This window comes from Hypanus sabinus, chromosome 4 (assembly GCF_030144855.1).
Source record: "Hypanus sabinus isolate sHypSab1 chromosome 4, sHypSab1.hap1, whole genome shotgun sequence".
Classification (NCBI taxonomy): Eukaryota; Metazoa; Chordata; class Chondrichthyes; order Myliobatiformes; family Dasyatidae; genus Hypanus; species Hypanus sabinus.
The window spans coordinates 154,426,006-154,450,636 of record NC_082709.1 but is presented as its reverse complement, the minus strand read 5'-3'; the positions used below and the strand labels follow the sequence as shown (position 1 = coordinate 154,450,636).

The 24,631-nt window shown below is 42.2% G+C and overlaps 1 protein-coding gene across 2 annotated transcripts in view; it reads right to left on the bottom strand.

Annotated features, from left to right (window-relative positions):
- Positions 1–24,631, bottom strand: part of LOC132393373 (immunoglobulin-like domain-containing receptor 1) — a 56,322-nt gene that overhangs the window by 29,362 nt on the left and 2,329 nt on the right. For both annotated transcript variants that reach the window (XM_059968498.1, XM_059968497.1), the window contains exon 2: positions 715–885. In XM_059968498.1, the coding sequence (XP_059824481.1) occupies positions 715–844 (130 nt within the window). In that variant the 5' untranslated portion in view covers positions 845–885. The remainder of the gene's footprint in view (positions 1–714; positions 886–24,631) is intronic.

The window sequence follows — 24,631 nt, the reverse complement described above, 5'->3', positions numbered from 1 at the left end:
ACTAATGATCTGACAGAGGTTCAGCCAGATGTTAAAGCATAGGACCAAAAGCCAGCTTCAGTATTTTATGCCAGTCCACTTATTCCGATCCCCCAAATTATGTTTACAGCACTCACTAACTTGGACATATACATGAAAAGTAACTCAAATGATATCATAAACTTCTTTGGTCTATGCAATTGCCTTCAGGTAAATATTGGTACTCACATTGTTTTATTGCCACATGTACTAAAATATAGTGAAACGCTCATCTTCAAACTGTTTTTCACAGATCAATTTATTATATAGTGCATTTAACTAGAATAAGGTAAAACTATAACAAACAGGATAAAGTGTAAAAGCCACCAAAAAACTGAAGTACAGGTAAATGATAAATGTAAGCTCATAACCAGGTGGACTGTGAATCTAAGAGTACATCTTATTGTACAAGATGTCCATTCAGGAATCTGATAATAATAGGATGAAAGGTGTCTTTGAGCTTGGTGGTACAAGCTTTCAGGTTTTTGTATCTGTTCAGCTGAGTCGTTAACATGTATTTCAAGCCAGTGCCCTAAATAGCAGTAAAATTTGACTAGCTTTAACACTCATAAAAACTTACATAAAAATGTATAAAGTATCAAGGTTACCAGAGATATTTCCCTGAGATCTTTCTCTAAAAGGGTAAAGTAGTAATGAAGATAAACAAAATAGGTAATGTCCAATGGTAGTACTTACATGAGGAATAGTATTCAAATATGGGGTCTTTGCAAAATGTTTTGAAACGCCAGGTGACAACTACATCCTGAATTGGTGCGGATGTGGAATAATCACATCTCAGAGCAATGGAAGAAAAGAGTGTTGTCATGCGTTTTGTCTCTGGTACAGTCACCAACAATGCAAGGCATGCTGCAAGAGAAAATAATTGTAGATGTTCAACACAGAGTTCTGTGATTATAATATTACAATGCAATTAATTTGGTTTTAACTGGAGTACATTAAATTCACACTTTAGAACTCAGAATTAGAGCTTCAAATGACTGTTCTATGTCCTCATTACCTTTTTCTTCTGGCTGAGCAAGTCTATTGAATATAAAGTATATGTATATTAATTAATAGTATCAGTATATGAAGTCCTTCTTTCTGGACAAATACCCCAACAAAAATAGGATTTCAGCGATAACTTGAGTTGGTAAACAGAAATTCCTTTGACTGGGATAGACTGTTATGGCAAGTGGATTTTCAGTGGTTTGGATACCCCTGTGGAAGAATCATTCTAAGTTTCAAAAGGGTGAGTGTTCACCTATGCCCAAGTCCTGATCGTCTCTGCCAACCTCTGCTCAAAAGGTATGTGAAATCTTGATGCAGGCCACTAGTGTCAAGTTATCACTGAAGTGAAAATTGTGAAAACCTTTACTCTACAAACAACTTTGTCCTTCAAACATCCAAATTTGCAGTACTATAATGTTCCAGTAATATTTCAGTTTTGCACTTACTTGAATATTTAGCAAAAATGTATACTTTGTATTGATAGTTAAAACTCCATAACCATGCAAAGGCCATTTACTGATTTTTAAAAGAATAAAGAAAACCGTTAATGAGGAATGAAAAGTTTATTTGAAGAAGTCCCTTCAAAAGTAAGAGAATGACATGCCAAAATGGAGCAGAATGGATTGGGCCTGGTGTTTTTCCTCCAGTTTGTGTTGGGACTCTCAAACCAGAGGAACACCTCATATTCTGCTGAAGTATATGGCATCCAATGGCATGAACATTAAATGTTCCTATTTCAGGTAATCCTTACCTCAGGTTCCATGCCTTCCCTCTGCCACTGTCTCCTTCTGTTCCTCCTCTGACTCCCTATTTTGTCCCCTTTTTTGACCCCCCACTCACTCAGTGCATAATCATCCAACTTTGACCAGCACACAAAAAAACTGGAGGAACTCAACAGGTTAGGCAGCATTCGTAGAGGGAATTGGTTATGTTTACATCCTTACAATAATTTGGGGAGAAGAAATTGCTCATGAATTCCGTCTTAATTTAATTTGTTACTGCTTTGTAATTATGGCCTCTAATTTTGGATTTTGACACGTGGACATATTTTCTACACATTTTCTTATTCCTACTGAGTTATCTCACTGACTTTTCTCGAACAGATGCTCAGACCTGTTCAACTCTTCCTGTTAACCACATAGCCCGCTCTTGTAGATCAAATTAGTCCAAACAAAAAGCAGATACATCATTTGATGGACTGCCAGGAACTGAAACACTGGATGCATATGCATTTCCCAGGGTGCTTATTTAACCCTTATAGCCTGTCCTAGAGTTCCTGCTTCAGGTGCATATTCTGAAGCAAAGAAGTCCAAATAATAAATGAATGGGCAGCAGATAGTCTTTACAGTAGACTTCTACAATAGGAATAAGCCACATTTTGCTCAATGATATATTCCATGTAGAATATTTCGCAATGACATGCAAATTAAATGTGTGGCACAATAGTGCAGCAAGTGTCATTGCCGTCCCATGGCTCCAGTGACTGAAATTTGATCCTAATCTCCAGTATTGTTTGCATGGAATACGTACGTTCGCCCTGTGAGAGTGTGTGGTTGCCCTGGATGCTCTAGACATCGCCCACATCCCAAAAAGGTGTTGTTTAACTGATTGCTGTGCATTACCCCTTGAGTTGATGCATAGCCAATAAATAAGTCAGAGTTGATGAACATCTGAGAAAGAATAGGCTATAAGAAAATAAGTGAGGGAATGTGCTTGATCCAAGAGCTGGCAAAGAATTAAATAAAGAATTGGTTTATAGACAGTTCTATCGATGGAATGTATTCCCCAATGGGGTAATGTGTAATAATGGGACATACGTAATAATATTTCTAATGAGAGAGTTGGTTAAGAAAACAAGCTCCACGTGTAAAATAAACCAGGGGTTCCCAACCTGGAGTCCACAGACCCCTCAGTTCATGGTCAGGGTCCATGGCATGTAAAAGATTGGGATATAAACTTATTCTGATGAAAGGACGGTGTCCAAAAACAATAAATCTACTTCTCTTCACAGATGCTTCCTCACCAGTTTCCAGCATTTTATGATTTTATTGCACATAAAATTAGATCAGGCATATTTTGGAATACAAAAATTAAGGATGCTGAAACAGGGTGAAATTCAATTAATTAGGATTTTAAGGTTACATAGAATTTATGATCTGAAAATGTTGTCCTTAAAAGCTACCTTAACATGAAGATAGAATCCAATCTGAAAATAAAATCTGAAGCTGTCATATCTAGCACTACAGATAGCATCGTAGTAAGAATAATTAGCCCAACATTAGCACAACATAGCAACTGGAATAGGAGTGAAAAGGTTTAAACTAATGATCTGGTGCCACAAGTACAAATTATACCATGCCAGCTGTGAAATGCAAATTGAATTAATTAACTAAATAGGAAAGCAAGGATCAGTTAGGATACCCAGTTTGCCGTAAATATCCATCTGTTTCACTACGGACTTTTAGAAAATGAAACTCAGCATGCCAGTTAGTAAACTCACAAACAAGAGAAAATCTGCAGATGCTGGAAATCCAAGCAATACACGCAAAATGCAGGAGGAACTCATTAGGCCAGGTAGCACCTATTGAAAAGAGTTTTGAGCCGAACCCCTTCAATGGGACTGGAAAAAAGGATGAGGAGTCAGAGTAATAAAGTGGGGGAGGGGAAGAAGAAATACAAGGTAATAGGTGAAACCCGGTTGGCGGAGGGTGAAGTAAAGAGCTGGGAGGTTGATTGGTGAAAGAGATACAGGGCTGGAGAAGGGGGAATCTAACTGGAGAGGACAGAGGCCATGGAAGAAAAAAAAGGGGGGATCACCAGAGGGAGGTGATGGGCAAGTAAGGAGATAAGGAGGTAAGGTGAGAGAGGGAAATGGGAATGGGGAATAGAGAAGGGTGGGAGAGCCATTACTGGAAGTTCAAGAAATGGATGTTCATGCCATCAGTTTGGAGGCCACCCAGATGGAATTCAAGGTGTTGCACCTCCAACCTGAGTGTGGCCTCATTCTGACAGTAGAGGAAGCCATGGACTGACATGTTGGAATGGGGATGGGAAGTGGAATTAAAATAAGTAGCCACTGGGAAACCCCACTTTTTCTGGCAGACAGAGTGTAGGTGCTCAGCGAAGTGGTCTCCCAATCTATGTCAGGTCTCATCAATATACAGGAGGCCACACCAGGAGAACCAGATACAGTAGATAACCCTAAAAGACTCAGAAGTGAAGTGTTGCCTCACCTGGAAGGACTCTCTGGGGTCTTGAATGGTAGCAAGGAAGGAGGGGTAGGGGCAGATGTAGCACTTATTCCACTTACAAGGGTAAGTGCCAGGAGGGAGATCAGTGGGCAGCGATGAATGGACAAGGGAGTCATGTAGGGAGCAATCCCTGTGGAAAGCAGAAAGTGGGGGGGGGGGCGGTGGGGAAGATGTGCTTGGTGGGAGATCCCATTGGAGATGGTGGAAATTATGGAGAATTATATGCTAGACCTGGAGGCTGGTGGGATGGTAGATGAGGACAAGAGAAACCCTATCCCTGGTGGGGTGGCAGGGAGATGGGGTGAGGGCAGACATGTGTGAAATGGAAGAGATGTAGTTGAGGGCAGCGTTGAAAGTGGAGGAAGGAAAGCCCCTATCTTTGAAGGAGGAGAACATCTCCTTAGTTCTGGAATGAAAAGCCTCATCCTGTTAGCAGATGCGGCATACCTGGAGGAATACCTGGAGAGAAGGGGATGGCATTTTTACAAGTAACAGGGTGGGAAGAGGTATAGTCCAGATAGCTGTGAGAGTCAGTGGGTTTATATTAGACATCAGTAGATAAGCCGTCTCCAGAGACAGACAGAGAAATGAAGAAAGGGGAGGGAGGTGTCAGAAATGGACCAGGTAAATCTAAGGGCATATTTAAAGTTGGAGGCAAAGTTGATGAAGAAGATGAACTCCATATGGGTGCAGGAATCAGCACCAATGCAGTCAATGTAGCGTAGGAAAAGTTGGGGATTGATACCAGTTAAGACTTGGAACACAGACTGTTCCACGTAGCCGACATAGAGGCAGGCATAGCTGGGACCCATACGAGTCACAGCTACACCTCTTATTTGAAGGAAGTGGGAAGAGTCAAAGGAGAAATTATTGAGAGTGAGGACAAGTCCACCAGACAGAGGAGTGTGGTGGTGGAGGGGAACTGGTTGTGTCTGGTGTGCAGAAAGAAATGGAGAGCTTAGAGGCCTTCTTGGTGGGGGATGGAGGTCCATAGGGACTGGGCATCCTTAGTGAAAATAAGATGATGGGGGCCTGGGAACTCAAAGTCACTGAAAAGATCGAGACCGTGTGAAGTGTCTCAGATGTAGGTAGGAAGGGACTGAACTGAAGGGACCAAACAGCGTCGAGGAATGTAGATACAAAGTTCAGTGGGGGCAGGAAGAAGCAGAAACAATAAGTCTACCTGGAGAAGCCAGTTTGTGGATCTTGGGTAGGAGGTAGAAATGGGAATTACAGTGTAGTTAGTTAACTACAGGTCTGAGATGAAAAATAAATGTATCATAAGCCATATCTGGTAAGTAAAAACAATGAAGTGGCAAAACATCCTGGAGTCTCATGGGCAGTATTCAATCATTACACTGAGAATTCACGATTTCCTAGGTAGAATATATACCTGGATTGGTGTATGGGGGAAAACTATTAGATAAGGTGACTATGAAGAGAGATTGAGCAATATATCACCCAGATTCTGCCCTGAAATAAATAATCTGTTATCACTGAACACAACATACAATTCAATCACAGATTGGGGGTAAAACTGCACATTTTTTTGTCCATCCCTAAATGTCCTGGAATAGAATCGCTTGCTGGGAGCCTAAAACAGAGAACAGATCAGTGAAGGACAGCAGGTCTCTTCCCCTAAACACAAAATACTCTGCAGATGTACAACACGCTGGAGGAACTCAGCATGTCGGGCAGCATCCGTGGAAAGGAGCAGTCAACGTTTTGGGCCGAGACCCTTCGTCAGGACTGAAGAGGGAGGGGGTAGGGGCCCTATAAAGACAGTGAGGGGAGGGTGGGAAGGAGAAGGCTGGTAGGTGCCAGGTGAAAAACCAATCAGAGGAAGGATTGAGGGGTGGGGAAGGGGAAGCAGGGAGGGGATAGGCAGGAAAGGTGAAGGAGGAATGTAAGGGGAAAGCACTATGGGTAGTAGAAGGCGGTGGAACCATGAGGGAGGTGATAGGCAGCTGGAGAAGGAGGCAGAGTGAAACTGGGATGAGGGAAGGGAGGGGGAGGGAATTACCAGAAGTTGGAGAATTCGATGTTCATACCAAGGGGCTGGAGACTACCCAGACGGTATATGAGGTGTTGTTCCTCTAACCTGAATTTGGCCTCATCATAGCAGCAGAGGAGGCCATGTATGGACATATCCAACTGGGAATGTGAAGCAGAGATGAAGTGGGTGGCAACAGGGAGATCCTGTCTGTTGTGGCAGACGGAGCTGAGGTGCTCGATGAAGCGGTCCCACAATCTGTGTCGGGTCTCACCGATGTAGTGGAGGCCACACCAGGAGCACCGGATGCAATAGATTACCCCAACAGACTCACAAGTGAAGTGTTGCCTCACCTGGAAGGACTGTTTGGGGCCCTGAATGGTGGTAAGGGAGGAGGTGTAGGGACAGGTGTAACACTTACACTTGCAGGTATAAGTGCCAGGTGGGAGATCTGTGGGGAGGGACGTGTGGACCTGGGAATTGCAGAGGGAACGATCCCTGTGGAAAGCAGAGAGGGGTAGAGAGGGAAAGATGTACTTAGTGGTGGGGTCCTGTTGAAGGTGGTGGAAGTTGTGGAGGATAATATGCTGCATCCAGAGGTTGGTGGGGTGGTAGGTGAGGACAGGGGGAACTCAGTAACTGTTGTGGTGATGAGAGGATGGGGTGAGGGCTGAAGTGTGGAAAATGGAGGCAATACGGGTGAGGGCATCACTGATGACGGCAGAAGGGAAACCACAATCCTTAAAGAAAGAGGACATTTGAGATGTCCTGGAATGGAAAGCCTCGTCCTGGAAGCAGATGCGGCAGAGACAGAGGAACTGGGAATAGGGAATAGCATTTTTGCATGTGGCAGGGTGGGAAGAGGTATAGTTGAGATAGTTATGAGAGTCAGTGGGTTTATAGATGATGTCAGTGACCAGTCTTTCTCCAGAGATGGAGACTGAGAGATCAAGAAAGGGGAGAGGAGTGTCCAAGATGGACCAAGTGAATTTGAGGACTGGGTGGAAGTTAGAGGCAAAGTTGATGAAATTGACGAGCTCCACATGGGTGCAGGAAGCAGCACCAATGTAGTCGACAATGTAGCGAAGGAGAAGTTGGGGAGCAGTACCAGTATAGGTTTGAAGCATAGACTGTTCCACACAACCAATGAAGAGGTAGGCATAGCTGGGGCCCATGCGAGTGTCCATAGCTACACCCTTGGTCTGAAGAAAGTGGGAAGAGCCAAAAGAGAAGTTATTAAGTGGAGGAATGTGCAGGTGGTGGGGAACTGGTGAGGTCTATTGTCCAGAATGTAGCAGAGGGCTTTGAGGCCTTCTTGATGGGGAATGGAAGTGTATAAGGATTGGACATCCATAGTGAAAATGAAGCGATCTGGACTGGGGAACTGGAAGTTATTGAAGAGGTGGTGGGCATGGGATGTATCCCAGATGGTGGGTGGGTACGGACTGAACTATGGGTGACAAAACAGAGTCCAGGTAGGCCGACACAAGTTCGGTGGAGCAGGAGCAGGCCGAAACTATGGGTCTACAGGGACAGTCAAACTTGTGGATCTTGGGGAGGAGGTAAAACCAAGCAGTGTGGGGTGTGGGAATTATGAGTCTTTTGGCTGAGGATGGAAGGTCTCCGGAGTTGATAAGGGCAGTGATGGTATGGGGGATAATGGTTTGATGATTTTTGGTAGGGTCCTGTTCCAGGGGTAAGAGAAGGTCTCGTCCCCTAGAAGGTCAAAAGTGGACCAGCTGGGCTTTACTTATATTAATGTTCACTCATAGTTATTTTATATTCCAGATTTATCTGATTAACTCTGCTTAAGTTCCCCAGTTGCCTTAGGGCATTTGAACTCATATCAGACTAGATTGCCAAGCAAAAACTAAGAAGCAGAAATTCAGTATATATTTAGTCTGACATTATGGCCTAATATTCAATAACCTTTGTAAATACAGTATTAAGTTGACTTTCTTTTTTCCAAAACTATCAAAGTAACACAGAACATGAATACTTAAGGATTAAACAGTATATTTGAAGACACAGCTCAAACAACGTTTAATCTAAAGGTCAAGTTTGGAGTGCCTGCAATCACATCATCGGAATCATTTGATTCTATTGAAGCTTTAATCAAGATTTACTTTACAGGTTAGTTAATCTTTTTTCATCATGTGGTGTAAACAAAGGCCTTCAGCATATTGACATGTGAAAGAAAGACAAATGGCATCAGTATGTAATAAATCAGTTTATGAATGAATCATAATATGACTAACCGCTTTCCTTTTGACAATATAATTGCCATCATACAGTTGAGCATTCTGAGATTTGTCTTGAATACAAGTATTTCAATGCAAAGGCTTTAGCAGGAACAAGCAGGCTTAAGTAGTACCCACAGAAACAAATTAAAGTGTATAAAAATGAATTAGTGATGGTTGAGCTTATATGATTTTATGAAGTATTTCCCATCCATTTCACCATTGAAACCAATGCTAGAAAGAGCACAAATCAAAAATACCACTAAGATGGAGAAAGGCTGGGAACCCCACAAAAGATTCTACAAAATCATTCAAACTAGAGGATGTCAGAAATCAGAACTTGGAATATTTTGAGTTGATAGGAATGTAGGGAAAATAAAATGGAATTTCTCTAGGATATTTATATCTAAAAGTTTGTTGGCCAGTGAGGAAACAGTGGACCAAAGATGTGTCTCTCGACTCTATAAATATATTTGTTAAAAGTTATCCAGAGCAAGGACAGCAACTATACCAGAGCCTGGATGTTAACTCACAGCGTGAATTCAGTGTAAGGAATAATGGCATAAGCATTAAGATTGTCTGGCTAATCTACAATTTGGGTCATCCTAAATCTCAATCCTCGCTTTCATTTCAAATGGTCATCCCAGGAGATATCAGTAGCCAGCAACCAGATGAGGATGGAAGCTGGTGGAAGAACATTCCTCAATAGTCAAGTGCATACATTGGATTGAGGTTGGAACACACAGGGCTGGGGTGAGCATAATAGTTTCTGGAAGTTTCTGGAAGCAATGTCAGTCAAAGGGTGATCAAAAGCATCTGCTTATTTTAGACCATAATCCAGATATTTAAATATTTTCCTTTCTTCACCCTCTTCTTAACAATATTCTCTACCCAACCCAGCATGTGCATGGTTTATAAACATGGAAACATAGAAAACCTACAGTACAATTCAGGCCCTTCAGCCCACAAAGTTGTGCCATGTACCTATCTAAAAGCCACTTAAAAGACCCTATCATATCTGCCTCCACCACCATTGCCAGCAGCTCATTCCACACACTCACCAGAGTAAAAAAAACTTACCCCTGACATCTCCTCTGTACCTACTCCCCAGCACCTTAAAACTGTGTCCTCTTGTGGCAACCATTGCAACACTGGGAAAAAGCCTCTGACTATCCATACGATCAATGCCTCTCATAATCTTGTACACCTCTATCAGGTCACCTCTCATCCTCCTTCGCTCCAAGGAGAAAAGGCTGAGTTCACTCATCCTATTCTCATAAGGCATGCTCCCCAATCCAGGCAACATCCTTGTAAATCTCCTCTACACTCTTTCTACAACTTCCACATCCTTCCTGTAGTGAGGTGACCAGAACAGAGCACAGTACTCCGTGGGGTCTGACCAGGGTCCTATAGAGCTGCAACATTACCTCTCGGATCCTAAATTCAATTATACAATTGATGAAGGCCAATACACTATAGGCCTTCTAAACCACAGAGTCAACCTGCACAGCTGCTTTGAGCTTCCTATGGGCTCGGACCTCAAGATCCCTCTGATCCTCTGCTAAGAGTCTTACCATCAATACTATATTCTGCCATGACAGTTGACCTATCAAAATGAACCACTACACTTATCTGGGTTGAACTCCATCTGCCACTTCTTGGCCCAGTTTTGCATCCTATCAATTTTCCTCCGTAACCTCTGACAGCCCTCCACACTATCCATAGCACCTCCAACCTTTGTGTCATCAGCAAACTTACTAACCCATCCCTCCACTTCCTCATCCAGGTCATTTATAAGAATCATGAAGAGTAAGGGTCCCAGAACAGATCTTTGATGCACTCCTCTGGTGACCAACCTCCAAAAAGAATATGACCCGTCTGCAACCACTCTTTGCCATCTGTGGGCAAGCCAGTTCAGGATCCACAAAGCAATGTCCCCTTGGATCCCATGCCTTCTTACTTTCTCAATAAGCCTTGCATGGGGTTCAGCAAATGCCTTGCTGAAATCCATATACACTACATCTACTGTTCTTCCTTCATCAATGTGTTTAGTCACATCCTCAAGAAATTCAATCAGGCTCGTGAGGCACGACCTGCCCTCGACAAAGCCATGCTGACTGCTCCTAATCACATTATACCTCTCCAAACGTTCATAAATCCTGCCTCTCAGGATCTTCTCCATCAACCTACCAACCACTGAGGTAAGACTCACTGGTCCATAATTTCCTAGACTATCTCTACTCCCTTTTTTGAATAAAGGAACAACATCTGCAACCCTCCAATCCTCCGGAACCTTTCCCGACCCATTGAAGATGCAAAGATCAAAGCCAGAGCCTCCCACAGTAGCCTGGGGTACATTTCGTCTGGTCCCGATGACTTATCCAACTTGATGCTTTCCAAAAGCTCCAGCACATCCTCTTTCTTAAGCTTTTCAGATCTCAGCTTTTCAGTCTGCTGCAAGTCATCACTACAATCACTAAGATCCTTTTCTATAGTGAATACTGAAGTAAAGTATTCATTAAGTACCTCTGCTATTTCCTCCAATTCCATACACACTTTCCCACTGTCACATTTGATAGGTCCTATTCTTTCACGTATTATCTTCTTGCTCTTCACATGCTTGTAGAATGCCTTGGGGTTTTCCTTAATTCTGCCCGTCATTGGCCCCTTCTGGCTCTCCTAATTTCCTTCTTAAGCTCCTTTCTAGTAGCCTTATAGTCTTCTAGCTCTCTAACATTACCTAGATCTCTGAACCCTTTGTAAGCTTTCCTTTCTTCTTGACTAATTACAGCGTTTATACAGCAGTTCCTGTACCCTACCATAACTAACTTATAGAGCTCTACACAAATACCCCCTGATTATTTGCCACATTTCTTCAGTACTTTTCCCCAAGAACACCTGTTTCCAATTTAAGCCTTGAATTTCCTGCCTGATAGCCTTATAATTCCCCTTACTCCAATTAAAAGCTTTTCTAACTTGTCTGTTCCTATCTCTCTCCACCCTATAGGTGGCCTATAAAAAAAACACACTACATATTAAGTTTGCATTGTATCAAGGTTCAGATTTTTCTGCATGTGGGTAGGATTCCCAAAATACCAGAAATATACCAGCTAAATGGACATCTGGTGTACTTGCTGCACAGAATTCCACTTAATTGTAACACTGCCTCTTCTCACTGTCCTCAATCCACAAGGGGTTAATTGCATGTCAGAGAGAGAAACATTCATCTAACTTGATGAACTTGTTTCTCTACTATCCTTAATTCTATGAAACACACTTCCGTAATCAATCTTATAAAACATCAGTGTGACATGACCACAAGAACATAGGAGGAGGTAAACTATTTGGTCACTCAAGTCTGTCTCACCATTTAAGATAATTATGGTTCATTTATGCTGGCCAATACTGTGCCTGTTAGCCATTGCCCTCAACTCCTCAATCTTCCAAATATTTATTTAACTATCTCTACCTCAAATCTATCTAATGATCTGGCCCTCAGGGACAGAAAGAATTTCTATGTATGTAAATTTAAATGATCCAACCCTTATTTTGTAGCCATGTTCCTATGTTCATAACCTTTTATCAGTGGTAGTTTTTTTTTAAATGCATAATTTTAAAAATGTATTATCTTTAAATGTATAATTATAGGCTAATGACATTAATATATACAAATAATAAAAGCTTTTAGAATTCTAAATGCTCCAAGTTTAAGAAAGAGTTCATATTTAGTCTATTGCTCTTAAAGGGTTAACAGAAACTTAGAGTTTCATTTGAAACTCAAACGGAGTAGGGAAATAAACAACCTGTTATTGCACAATCCACCAAATGGCTGCTAGTTCCAACTGCTTGCATTACAACTAGTTAACAATTAACTGCAATAAATACTTGAGATTGTTTTTACGTAGAATCCTACAAAAGTAGATGTGATGTTCATCCAATCACATTTCCTGGAGATTATATAAATTGTATTAAAAATAAAATCTCATTTAATTAAAGCATTGTAACCAACAAATTAATTAGAAAATTTTATAAATTCACTAATCTATATTTAATAAGTGTGCAATGGTCTTAGAATTGACAGCAGGAACAAAATAAAAAATGAAGACAGAATACAAAGGACATGGATCTACACTTGTGTTAGTATTCCTTCTTAAATTGGAAAAAAATGTATTTAAGGATTCTAATATGGTTAGGGTTGTTTAGACACAGTTCTTAAGTTCACTATCCAGTGTTACAATGGATTTTAGCAATTAGAGACAACAAAAATGGAAGCTCCAAAGATGGAAGTTCCTAATATTTGCCACCAATACCCAGTCTGGAAAGTAGATGAATACTTCAGACATCAGATGGGTTGGGATCAAACTTATTATTTGAAAACTTCACAGTTAGTTTGCTTATTTTGACATTTGGAAGCAAAAGATGTTCATGACAAGCATTGTGAGCATGCTATGTTGCTGCTGGAATGTAAACTGATACTTGCAGGCTGCTCCCAGCACATTCTTGGGCACACTGGTTGTTAATACAAATGACATATTTTACGATATAACATGTACGCATGATAAATAAATCTGAATCTGATGAATCATAGAAGAAATACAATTGCAAAGTCTTTGTAGTAAAAAGATTTGTTGCAGCTAGATTAAAAAAATGATTTATACTCATGGAAATATTGCTACTACAATGACACAGGGATCAATCTTTCTACTGCAGCAGCATGGTTCATGTAGCTGTAATATTTAGCAGTGCAGTAATTGAATTGGGAGTATTTATTCCAGATCTTATTCTTAATAGTTTGAACCTCATAATAAAGCCACTAGGTGCAATGAACTAGAATTGATTAGAGAGCTTAAGGTAAAGGAGCCCTTAGGGGCTATAGATAATATGATACAATTCAGCCCGCAATTTGAGATGGAGAAGCTATAGTCAGATGTATCGATAATACATTGGAGTAAAGAGAATTACAGAAGCATGAGAGAAGCGCTAGCCAAAATTGATTAGAAGGGAACACTAACAGGGATGAAGGCAGAGCTGCAATGCCTGAAATTTCTGGAAGCAATTTGTAAGGTGCAGGATAGATACATCCAAAAGAGAAGAAATATCCTAAAGGCACCATGGTGCAACTGTGACTGGCAAGAGAAGTCAAAAACAACAAAAGCCAAAGAGAGGGCATGTAACAGACCAAAAAGTAGTGGGAAGTTAGAGGGTTGGGAAGCTTTTAAAAACCAACACAAAGCAACTAAAAATGTCATAAAGGAGGAAAGGATGGAATATGAAGGTAAGCTAGCCAAGAATTTCAAAGAGGATAACAAGAGTTTCTTCAGATTTCCAAAGTGTAAAAGAGAGGTAAGGGTAGATATCAGACCACTGGAAAATTATGCTGGAGAGGTAGTAATGGGGTCAAGGAAATAGCAGACAAACTGAATAAGTATTTTAAATCCATCTTCACTGTGGAAGACATTAGCAATATGCCTGAATTTCAAGAGAGTTGGAAGCAGAAGTGTGTTAAGTTGCCATTACTAAGGAAAAGGTGCTTGGGAAATTGAAAGGGCAGAAGTTTGATAAATCACCTAAACTAAATGATATACACCACAGAATTCTGAAAGAGTTGGCTGAAAAGATTATGGAGGCATTAGTAATGATCTTTCAAGAATCAATGGATTCTGGCATTGTTCCAGAAGAATGGAAAATTGCAAATGTCACTCCACTCTTCAAGAATGAAGAGAGGCAGAAGAAAGGAAGTTATAGGCCAGACCTCAGTGGTTGGGAAGATCTTGGCATTAATTGTTGAGAATGTGGTTTTGTGATTCTTGGAGGCACATGATAAAATAGGCCAAAGTCAGCACAGTTTCCTTAAGCGAAAATCTTGCCTGACAGACCTGTTGGAAATCTATAAAGAAATAATAAGTGGGGTAGACAAAGAATCAGTGGACGTTGTGCACTTGGATTTACTGAAAGCCTTTGACAAGGTGCCACATTAGGCTGTTTACCAAATTAAGAGCCCATGGTATTACAGAAAAGATACTAGCATGGATAGAGCATTGGGTGTTGGCAGGAGGCAAAGAGTGGAAATAAAGGGAGTCTTTTCTGATTGGTTGCCAGTGACTAGTGGTGTTCCACAGGGATCTGCCTTGGGACCCTCTCTTTTTACGTTAGATGACGGAATTGATGGCTTTGTTGCAAAGTTTGCAGATGATTTCAAAATAGGTGGAGGAGCAAGTAGTTTTGAGGAAGCAGAGAGGCGACATAATGTCTTAGACAGATTAGCAGAATGTGTAAAGGAATGGAAGATGGAAGACAGCATTGGGAAGTGTATGGACGTGGTGTATTAGAATTTAAAGTATAGATTATTTTCTAAATGGAGGGAAAATTCAAAAATCTGGGTACAAAGGGAATTGCGAGTCCTGGTGCAAAATTCCCTAAAAGGTTAAGTTGCAGTTGAGTCTGTTGTGTGGAAGGCAATGTTAGCATTAACTTCAAGAGGTCTAGAATAAAAAACAAGGATTTAATGTTGAGGCTTTATAAGGCCTCACTCGGAGTATTCTGAACAGTTTTAGGCCCTTTATCTAAGAAAGGATAGCTGACATTGGAGAGGGTTCAAAGGAGGTTCACAAAAATGATCATATGAGGAACGTTTGATGGCTCTGGGCCTATATTCACTGGAATTCGGAACAATGAGGCAGAATCTCATAGAACCCTATTGAATGTTAATAGGCCTCAATAAAAGTGGATGTGTAGAGGATATTTCATACAATAGAGGAGTCCAAGATGAGATGTCACAGCCTCAGAATAGAGAGATGTCCATTTAGAATGGAGATGAGGAGGAATTTCTTTAGGCAGAGGGTGGTGAATCTGTGGAATTCATTGCCACAGGCAGCTATGGAGGTGGAGGTTGTTAGATTCTTGATTAGTCAGGACATGAAAGGATACAGGGAGAAGGCAGGAGATTGGGGCTGAGGGTAAAACGGATCAGCCATGATGAAATGGGGAGCAGACTTGATGGGTCTAATAGCATAATTCTGCTTCTATATCTTATGGTCTTATGTTTTTAAATGGTAAGCAAAATTTTAATTCATTTTTAATGAGAAACAGTAAACTTTTATTAAATGTAATCAAGTAATGTTAATACACCAGGAAGCACAGAACTTGGAATTTTACTACAATTACATGCTGTTACGTGCCCCGTAACTGGGTCACTTACCAGCAAAGATAGAGAGGTCCGTTGAAGTCTGATGGTACTATTTTTAACAGTATTTATTTATAAAAATACACAAAAATAATATCAATGCAAAAATACAGATAATATACATCGTCAATATTAAATCTAAAAGCGCGGGTATAAAAATAATCAATAAGAAATAGCTCTGTTGTTGTCTAGGGGATAATGTATTGTCCGATGGAAATCTAAAAGTCACTCAAGTTCATTCAAGCTGCAGCTTTTTGGTTGGAGAGAAAGACGGAGGTTTAACTTACCCATTCCTTTTATGATGTCAATCCTTCGAGAGTCGTTGGGGCCTGATTTCCCCTTTGTTGTTAGCTAAGGCCCTGCTTCCATGGTAAAGGCCCACCAATTCCGAGGCAAATGGAAAAGGACGCACGTGGGCTTTTCCACCTGCTTTCACTATTACGCTGTTACAGGAGTTCTAGCATTTCTTCCGGTGCGTCTGAAGGGGCTGTTCCCCAGACCCTCTTTTATCCTGACTCACAGGGTCTCAGATGTCAATCAGGTTAGGATGATACAATCCCTCCATCAACACTCCCACCCCCCTCGGTTCATTGCCTGGGGGCTTTGATGAATCGTACAGTATTCAATACACAATTCCGTCTCCAAGAGACAATAGCTGTTATCAATGGTTCCGCCTTTCGGAGGCCAAGGCACATTCCAAACTCTTTGTGGATTCTGCATGTCCTTCTCTCATTTCCTGGGTCTCCTGACCTGACTTAATAGTGATCTTGCGATTCTCAAAAAGGAGGGGGCCATGGACGTAACAATGCAAAGAAGAAAGGCAAGGATTCCACCAATAGGACTAGCCTATCCACACTGTTAATACCCTGTCATTCTTTTATTTATTTTCATCAGATCTCCTTTCAGCCTTTTCTTTCTATAGAAGCTCCAGCTTCTCCAATCTATCGTCATAAGTTTAGTTTGTCACCTCATCAACTACAGACATACCTGTCAATCTCCCCTAGACCATCTCATGTCTTTCAAACAATAAAGCAACAGCATTGGACACAGTACGCCATTGAGGCCAGGCAAGTGCTTTAAGTCACTTTCTGCTTTTATACTCCATGTCTCTGTTGATGAAGCAATAAACAGTGCATACTGCATCTTATGACTGCTTTCTCAACATGCCTACAGGAAGGTAAATTTACAGTAGTCAAATAACCTAACAACCAACATATTTTTGAAATGTGGGGCAAAATTTGAACATCTGGGGGAAATCCATGTGATCACAGGGGTTTTGCATACTCCACACAGACAGTACCAGAGGTCTTTACTGAACCCAGGCTGCTGGAGTTAACAATAAGGTTTAGTATCACTGCCACTTGTCCTGAAATTTGTTGTTTTGCAGCAGCAGTACATTGCAATACACAGAAATAAAAACTAAAAATTACAATAAGTACATGTAAAAATAAGTTAACTAAGTTGTACAAAAGAAGGGAAAAAATACCAAGGAATGTTAATGGGCTCATTGTCCATTCAGTGCCATTCTATTGATGCTTTTGTCCCTGCCTTTGAACAGAAATGACCCTAATCAAAATCACATTTGCTCTGTGATACAGTACACCTCATTTGACTCTAATCACTCCACAGTCTTTCATAGTATTGCTTGTATCCTTTCATAGTATCATGCTCCAAAGCTGCTTTCCCAATATTTTATCTGACTGGGGCTGTGCCAGCTCAGTTCTGCTTTTGCCTCTTACGGTCCTGTATCAATGACATTTCCTCTAACCATTAAAATGTTTTAAGCCTATAACTACCCAATTATGTACCTTTGTCCATTCTGCAGGCTTTCAATTCGTTATATTTTTCGATACTATAGAAACAATCTTTTTCTAGCTCCTTGATCATCTGCTGGAGACAAAGTAATATAACAATCAAAGCTAACATTCCCATCTAATACTCAGGAAAAAGTGAACTGGCAGAAGTAAATACAAGAGGTTCTGCAGATGTTGGAAATCCAGAGCAACAAACAACAAAATCCTGGAAGAACTAAAGATCAGTCAGCATCAGCGTACAAAAATAAACAGTTTGGCTGAGGCCCTTCATCAGGACAGGAAAGTAAGGGGGGGGGGGAGAAGCCAGAAAAAGGTGGGAGAAGGGGAAGGAATATAAACTAGCAAATGAGAAGTGGAACCAAGAAAGGGGAAGATGAGTGGGTGGGTGGGGCAGGGGCGATGAAGTGAGAAGCTGGGATGTGATAGGTGGAAGAGGTAAAGAGCTGAAGAAGGAACCCTATTAGGGAGAGTGGACCATGGTAGAAAGGGAAGGAGGATGGACTGAGGTGATGGGCAGATAAGAAGAGAAGGGATAAGAGGGAAGCCAGAATGCGAAATGAAAAAGAGAGAAGGGGAAGTGAAAAAATTACACAAGATTAGAGAAATCAATGTTCATGACATCAGGTTGAAGACTACCCAGATAGAATATGAGGAATACACATAAAATTCTGGAGGAACTCAGCAAGCCAAGCAGCTTACAGAAAAGATGTTTCGGGCTGAGACCTTTCATCAGGACTGGAGAAAAAAGGTGAGGAGTCAAAACAAGAAGGTGGGTGAGGGGTGGAAGAAACACAAGGTGACAAGTGAAACTAGGAAAGGTGTAGGGGAGAGTGAAGTAAAAGGTTGGGAAGTTGATTGGTGAAAGAATTATAGGGCTGTAGAAGGGGTAATCTGATAGGTGAGGACAGAAGGCCATGGAAGAAAGAAAAGGGGGAGGAGCAGAGGGAGGTGGTCGGCAGGTAAGAAGATAAAGTAAGAGAGGGAAATAGGAATGGAGAATGTTGAAGGAGAGGTGGGTGGGCATTACCGGAAGTTCAAGAAATCAATGTTCATGAACTAAGGCTGGTGGCAGTGGATGGGACATCCCCAGAGTTAATAATATCAGTGATGGGGTGGAGGATAATGGCTGCCGCTCTGGTCTTCTGCCTGCTCTAGATGGACCTCAACTGTCTCAACTTCACCACTCCTCCCTCCAATTCCAACCTTACTCCTTCTGAACGCACTGCCCTCCGCATTATCCTAACCTCACCATCAAACCCGCACACGAAGGGGGTGCCGTAGCAGTCTGGCAGACTGATCTGTACCTTGCTGAGGTCCGGTGACAACTGTCAGACTGCTCCTCTTACTTACCCCTGGAACAGAACCCCAACAAGGAGCACCACGCTCCCACACCATCACTGACCTTATTAACTCTGGGGATCTCCCAGCCACTGCCACGAACCTCATAGTTCATGAAAATTGATTTCTCAAACTTCCAGTAATGCCCTCCTCTCCCCTCTCCTTCACCATTCCCATTTCCCTCTCTCACCTCATCTCCTTACATGCCCATCACCTCCGTCTGGTGCTCCTTCCCCTTTTCTTTCTTCCATGGCCTTCTGCCCTCTCCTCTCAGACTCCCCCTTCTTCAGCCCTGTTTCTCTTTCACAATTCAACATCCCAGCTCTTTACTTCTGGTTTCACCTATCACCTTATGGCTCTTTCTCTCCTCCCTCCACCTTCTTTCTCTGACTCCTGATGAAGGGTCTCGGCCAAAACGTCGACTGTGCTCTTTCCATAGTTGCTGCCTGGCCTGCTGAGTTCCTCCAGCATTTTGTGTGTGTTGTTTGGATTTCCAGCATCTGAGGATTTTCTTTGGTTTATGATTGGAAAATGAGGAGTTGCCTTTACAACTTGAGAGGCCTCATCATGGCAGTAGAAGAGGCCATGGGCAGATAAGACAAAATAGGAATGGAAATTGAAAATCGAAGCAAGAGACGGAGAGGGAAGAGGTAAAAGAAGCTCGGAGAGAAGCTGTTTCTTTTAACTGTTCGGGGCAAGAGGCTAGACTGCGCAGGCACGTGACGTTGCGCGCCAAAGGTTTAAAAGAAAGACTGCCATATAAAGTGGCCATCATCATAGCGGACGTTGTCGGAGTGGACTGAGGCAGAGTGGGACGGCTTTGGCTCAATCAGGCTTTGGCGAGAACAGGCAGAGGCGCAGTTGAACGGGGCACGACTTTGCAAGCGCGTGAAAGCCGGCCTCTGAGATCAGCAGGGGAATTTAAAAAGCGAGCAGAGGCTGAGTACGAGCTTCACTCCAGGTGAGGTAAGGCCAGGTAAGCTCCTTTAATTACTCTAATTAGATTAGGAGTAGGTAATGGAGGCAGCAGTTAGGGCAGTCGAGTGCTCTGTTTGCAGTATGTGGGAAGTCAGGATGAGCACAGTTGTCCCTGATGACTACACCTGCAAAAGGTGCATCCAGCTGCAGCTCCTGACAAACCGTGTTAGGGAACTGGAGCTGGAGCTGGATGAGCTTCGGATCATTCAGGAGGCAGAGGCAGAAATAGACAGGAGTTTCAGGGAGATAGTCACCCCTAGGAGTCAGGAGACAGGTAGTTGGGTGACTGTCAGGAGAGGGAAGGGGAATAGACAGGAAGAGCAGAGCACCCCTGTGGCTGTTCCCATCAACAATAGGTATACCGTTTTGGATACTGTTGGTGGGGATGACCTACCAGGGACAAGTTGCAGTGGTTGCATCTCTGGCACTGAGACTGGACCCTCAGCTCAGAAGGGAAGGAGGGAAAAGAGGAGAGCAGTCGTGATAGGGGATTTGATAGTTAGGGGGACAGATAGGAGGTTCTGTGGAAGAGATCGAGAATCCCGGATGGTCTGTTGCCTCTCTGGTGCCAGGGTCCGCGATATCTCCGATCGAGTTCTCAGTATTCTCAAGAGGGAGGGTGAGCAGCCGGAAGTCGTGGTCCATATAGGGACCAATGACGTGGGTAGGAAGAGTGAGGAGGTCCTGAAAGTTGAGTTTAGAGAGATAGGTGCTAAGTTAAAGGACAGGACCTCCAGGATAACAATCTCAGGATTGCTACCAGTGCCATGTGCAGGTGGGTTTAGAAATAGTAAGATAGAGCAGATCAACACATGGCTGAAGACATGGTGCAGGAGGGAGGGCTTCAGATTTATAGATAATTGGGTAGTTTTCCAGGGAAGGTGGGACCTGTTCCGGTGGGATGGTTTACATCTGAACGGGAGGGGGACAAATATTCTTGTAGGTAGGTTTGCTAGAGAGGCTCCAGTAGATTTAAACTAAATACAAGGGGGGAGGGGAACCAGAGTGTAGGATCAGATGTATGGGAGAAGGAAGAAAAAGAAGACAGTAAAGTTCGTTGTACTGTTAGAAATAAACAGAGAGGAAGAGGCAGAGAATTTCTTAAATGCATTTATTTTAATGCTAGGAGCATCGTTAAGAAAGGTGGATGAGCTTAGAACATGGATTGATACCTGGAAATATGACGTTGTAGCTATTAGTGAAACATGGTTGCAGGAGGGGTGTGATTGGCAACTAAATATTTCCTGGTTTTCGTTGCTTCAGGTGTGATAGAATCGGAGGGACAAGAGGGGGAGGTATTGCATTACTTGTCAGAGAAAATATTACAGCAGTGCTCTGGCAGGATAGTTTAGATATTTGTAGTAAGCACAGGTTTTAATTTTCCACACATAGACTGGGAAGCCCATGTTGTAAAAGGGATGGATGGTTTGGAGTTTGTAAAATGTGTGCAGGATAGTTTTTTGCAGCAATACATAGAGTTACCGACTGGAGAAGGGGCAGTGTTGGATCTCCTGTTAGGGAATGAAATAGGTCAGGTGTCGGAGGTATGCGTTGGGGAACACTTCGGGTCCAGTGATTACAATGCCATTAGTTTCAATATAATTATGGAGAAGGATAGGACTGGACCCAGGGTTGAGAATTTTGATTGGAGAAAGGCTAACTTTGAGGAGATATGAAAGGATTTATAAAGAGTGGATTGGGACAGTCTGTTTAAGGGAAACAAGTAGGGAAGTTATGGAAACTATGACAATTAAAGAGGAGGAAGTACTGGCGCATTTAAGGAATATAAAGGTGGATAAATCTCCGGGTCCTGACAGGATATTCCCTAGGACCTTGAGGGAAGTTAGTGTAGAAATAGCAGGGGCTCTGACAGAAATATTACAATTGTCATTAGAAACAGGGATGGTGCCGGAGGATTGGTGTATTGCTCATGTGGTTCCATTGTTTAAGAAGGGTTCTAAGAGTCAACCTAGCAATTATAGGCCTGTCAGTTTGACGTCAGTGGTGGGTAAATTAATGGAAAGTATTCTTAGAGATGGTACATATAATTATCTGGATAGACAGGGTCTGATTAGGAACAGTCAGCATGGATTTGAGTGTGGAAGGTCATGTTTGACAAATCTTACTGAATTTTTTTGAAGAGGTTACTAGGAAAGTTGACGAGGGTAAAGCAGTGGATGTTGTCTATATGGACTTCAGTAAGGCCTTTGACAAGGTTCCACACAGAAGGTTCAATCGTTAGGTATTAATATTAAAGTAGTAAAATGGATTCAACAGTGGCTGGATGGGAGATGCCAGAGAGTAGTGGTGGATAACTGTTTGTCAGGTTGGAGGCCGGTGACTAGTGGTGTGCCTCAGGGATCTGTACTGGGTCCAATGTTGTTTGTCATATACATTAATGATTTGGGTGATGGGGTGGTAAATTGGATTAGTAAGTATGCAGATGATACTAAGGTAGGTGGCGTTGTAGATAATGAAGTAGGTTTTCAAAGCTTGCAGAGAGATTTAGGCCAGTTAGAAGAGTGGGCTGAACGATGGCAGATGGAGTTTAATGCTGATAAGTGTGAGGTGCTACATTTTGGTAGGAATAATCCAAAAAGGATATACATGATAAATGGTAGGGCATTGAAGAATGCAGTAGAACAGGGTGATCAAGGAATAATATTGCATAGTCCCTTGAAGGTGGAATCTCATGTGGATAGGGTGGTGAAGAAAGCTTTTAGTATGCTGGCCTTTATAAATCAGAGCATTGAATATAGGAGTTGGCATGTATTGTTAAAATTGTACAAGGCATTGGTGAGGCCAAATTTGGAGTATTGTGTACAGTCCTGGTCACCAAATTATAGGAAAGATGTCAACAAAATAGAGAGAGTACAGAGAAGATTTACTAGAACGTTACCTGGGTTTCAGCACCTAAGTTACAGGGAAAGGTTGAACAAGTTAGGTCTTTATTCTATGGAGTGTAGAAGGTTGAGGGGAGACTTGATAGAGGTATTTAAAATTATGAGGGGGTTAGATAGAGTTGACGTGGATAGGCTTTTTCCATTGAGAGTAGGGGAGATTCAAACAAGAGGACATGAGCTGAGAGTTGGGGGCAAAAGTTTAAGGGTAACACGGGGGAGAATTTCTTTACTCAGAGAGTGGTAGCTGTGTGGAATGAGCTTCCAGTAGAAGTGGTAGAGGCAGGTTCGGTATTGTCATTTAAAGTAAAATTGGATAGGTATATGGGCAGGAAGGGAATGGAGGGTTATGGGCTGTGTGTGGGCCAGTGGGACTAGGTGAGAGTACGCGTTCGGCACAAACTATAAGGGCTGAGATGGCCTGTTTCCGTGCTGTAATTGTTATATGGTTAAAGTAGAATTAAAGTGGATGGTCACTGGGAAATGCTGCTTGTTGCAGCAAATGGAGCAAAGGTACGTCTGGTCTCACCAATGTAGAAGAAGATGAACCAAAAGCACCAAATACAGTAGAAGACCCTGATAGACTTACAGATGAAGTGATGCCTCACCGAGAAGGACTGCTTTTGGACCCTGAATGGTGGCAAGGCTGGACACGTAGATGTAGGTGCAGCACTTGTCCCGCCTACAGAAGTGCCAGGAGTGAGATCAATGGCAAGAGACAAGGAGGCAAGGGAGTTACATAAAAAGCAAACCCTGTGGAAAGCAGAGAGTGAGAGGGAGGAAAGATGTGCTTAGTCGCAGAAATCATTGTCGATGGCAAAAGTTCTGTAGAATAATGTTATGGATGACGAGGCTCTGAGTGGTAGACAAGGACAAAATGTACTCTGTAATTGCGGTACAAAAATGAGGTGAGGGTAGAATGTCTAAGAAATGGAGGAGATGTGGGTGAGAGCAGCATCAATGGTAGAGGATGGGAAATCATGTTCTTTGAAGGAGGACATCTCAAATATACTGAAATGGAAACCCTCATCCTGGGGACAGATGCAGTGGAGGCAGAGGAACTGAGAAAAGGGAGTAAGCAATATTACAAGTAACAAGGTGGGAAGAGTAAAAATAGATACAGGTTTAAGTAGGTTTATAAAAGCAATTAACAAGCAGCCTGTCTCCGGAGATGGAGACAGACAGAAGGAGATGGAGGTGTCAGAGATGGGTCAGATAAAATTGAGTGCAGGGTGGAAGTTGGAGGTGATGTTGATGAAATTGATGAGCTCAGCATGGGTACAGGAAGTAACATCAACACAGTCATTAATTTAGCATAGAAAGATGGCTGTGCCTCGTGTTCGGAGAAAACAGGAGGAGCTGAAAGAAAAAGTTGATGAGAGTGAGGACCAGTTCCACCGAGCAGTGTGGTGGTGGAGGGGAACTGGTTAGGTCTGTTGTCTAGAAAGAAATGTAAAGCCTTAAGGCCTTCCCTTCTGGAAGATAGAAGTGTATAGGGACTGGAGGACTGGACATCCATAGCGAAAATGAGGTGACCAGGGCCAGAGAACTTAAAAGTGATTAAAGAGAATGAAAGCATGTGCAGTGTCACAGATGTAGGTAGGAAGGCACTGAACCAAGGGGTACCAAATGGAGTCAAGTTATGCAGAAATACCATCTACCAGATGAGATTGTAAACCAAAACATTAGGATGATGCAAAATAGCCATGACTATTTTAAAGAGCAGAAGAGGTTCCATGTCAACATTGTGACCCAACTCTATCTGATCTCACTTGCATGATGTGGAAACTTCCCCAATTATACCTTTGTCACCTACAGGCATTACATTTTCAGAGATCGTTTGGATTGCTTCCCAAGATTAATCCTGCATTACTTAAATTAATAAAAAAAATGTTCTTCTCATTCTAT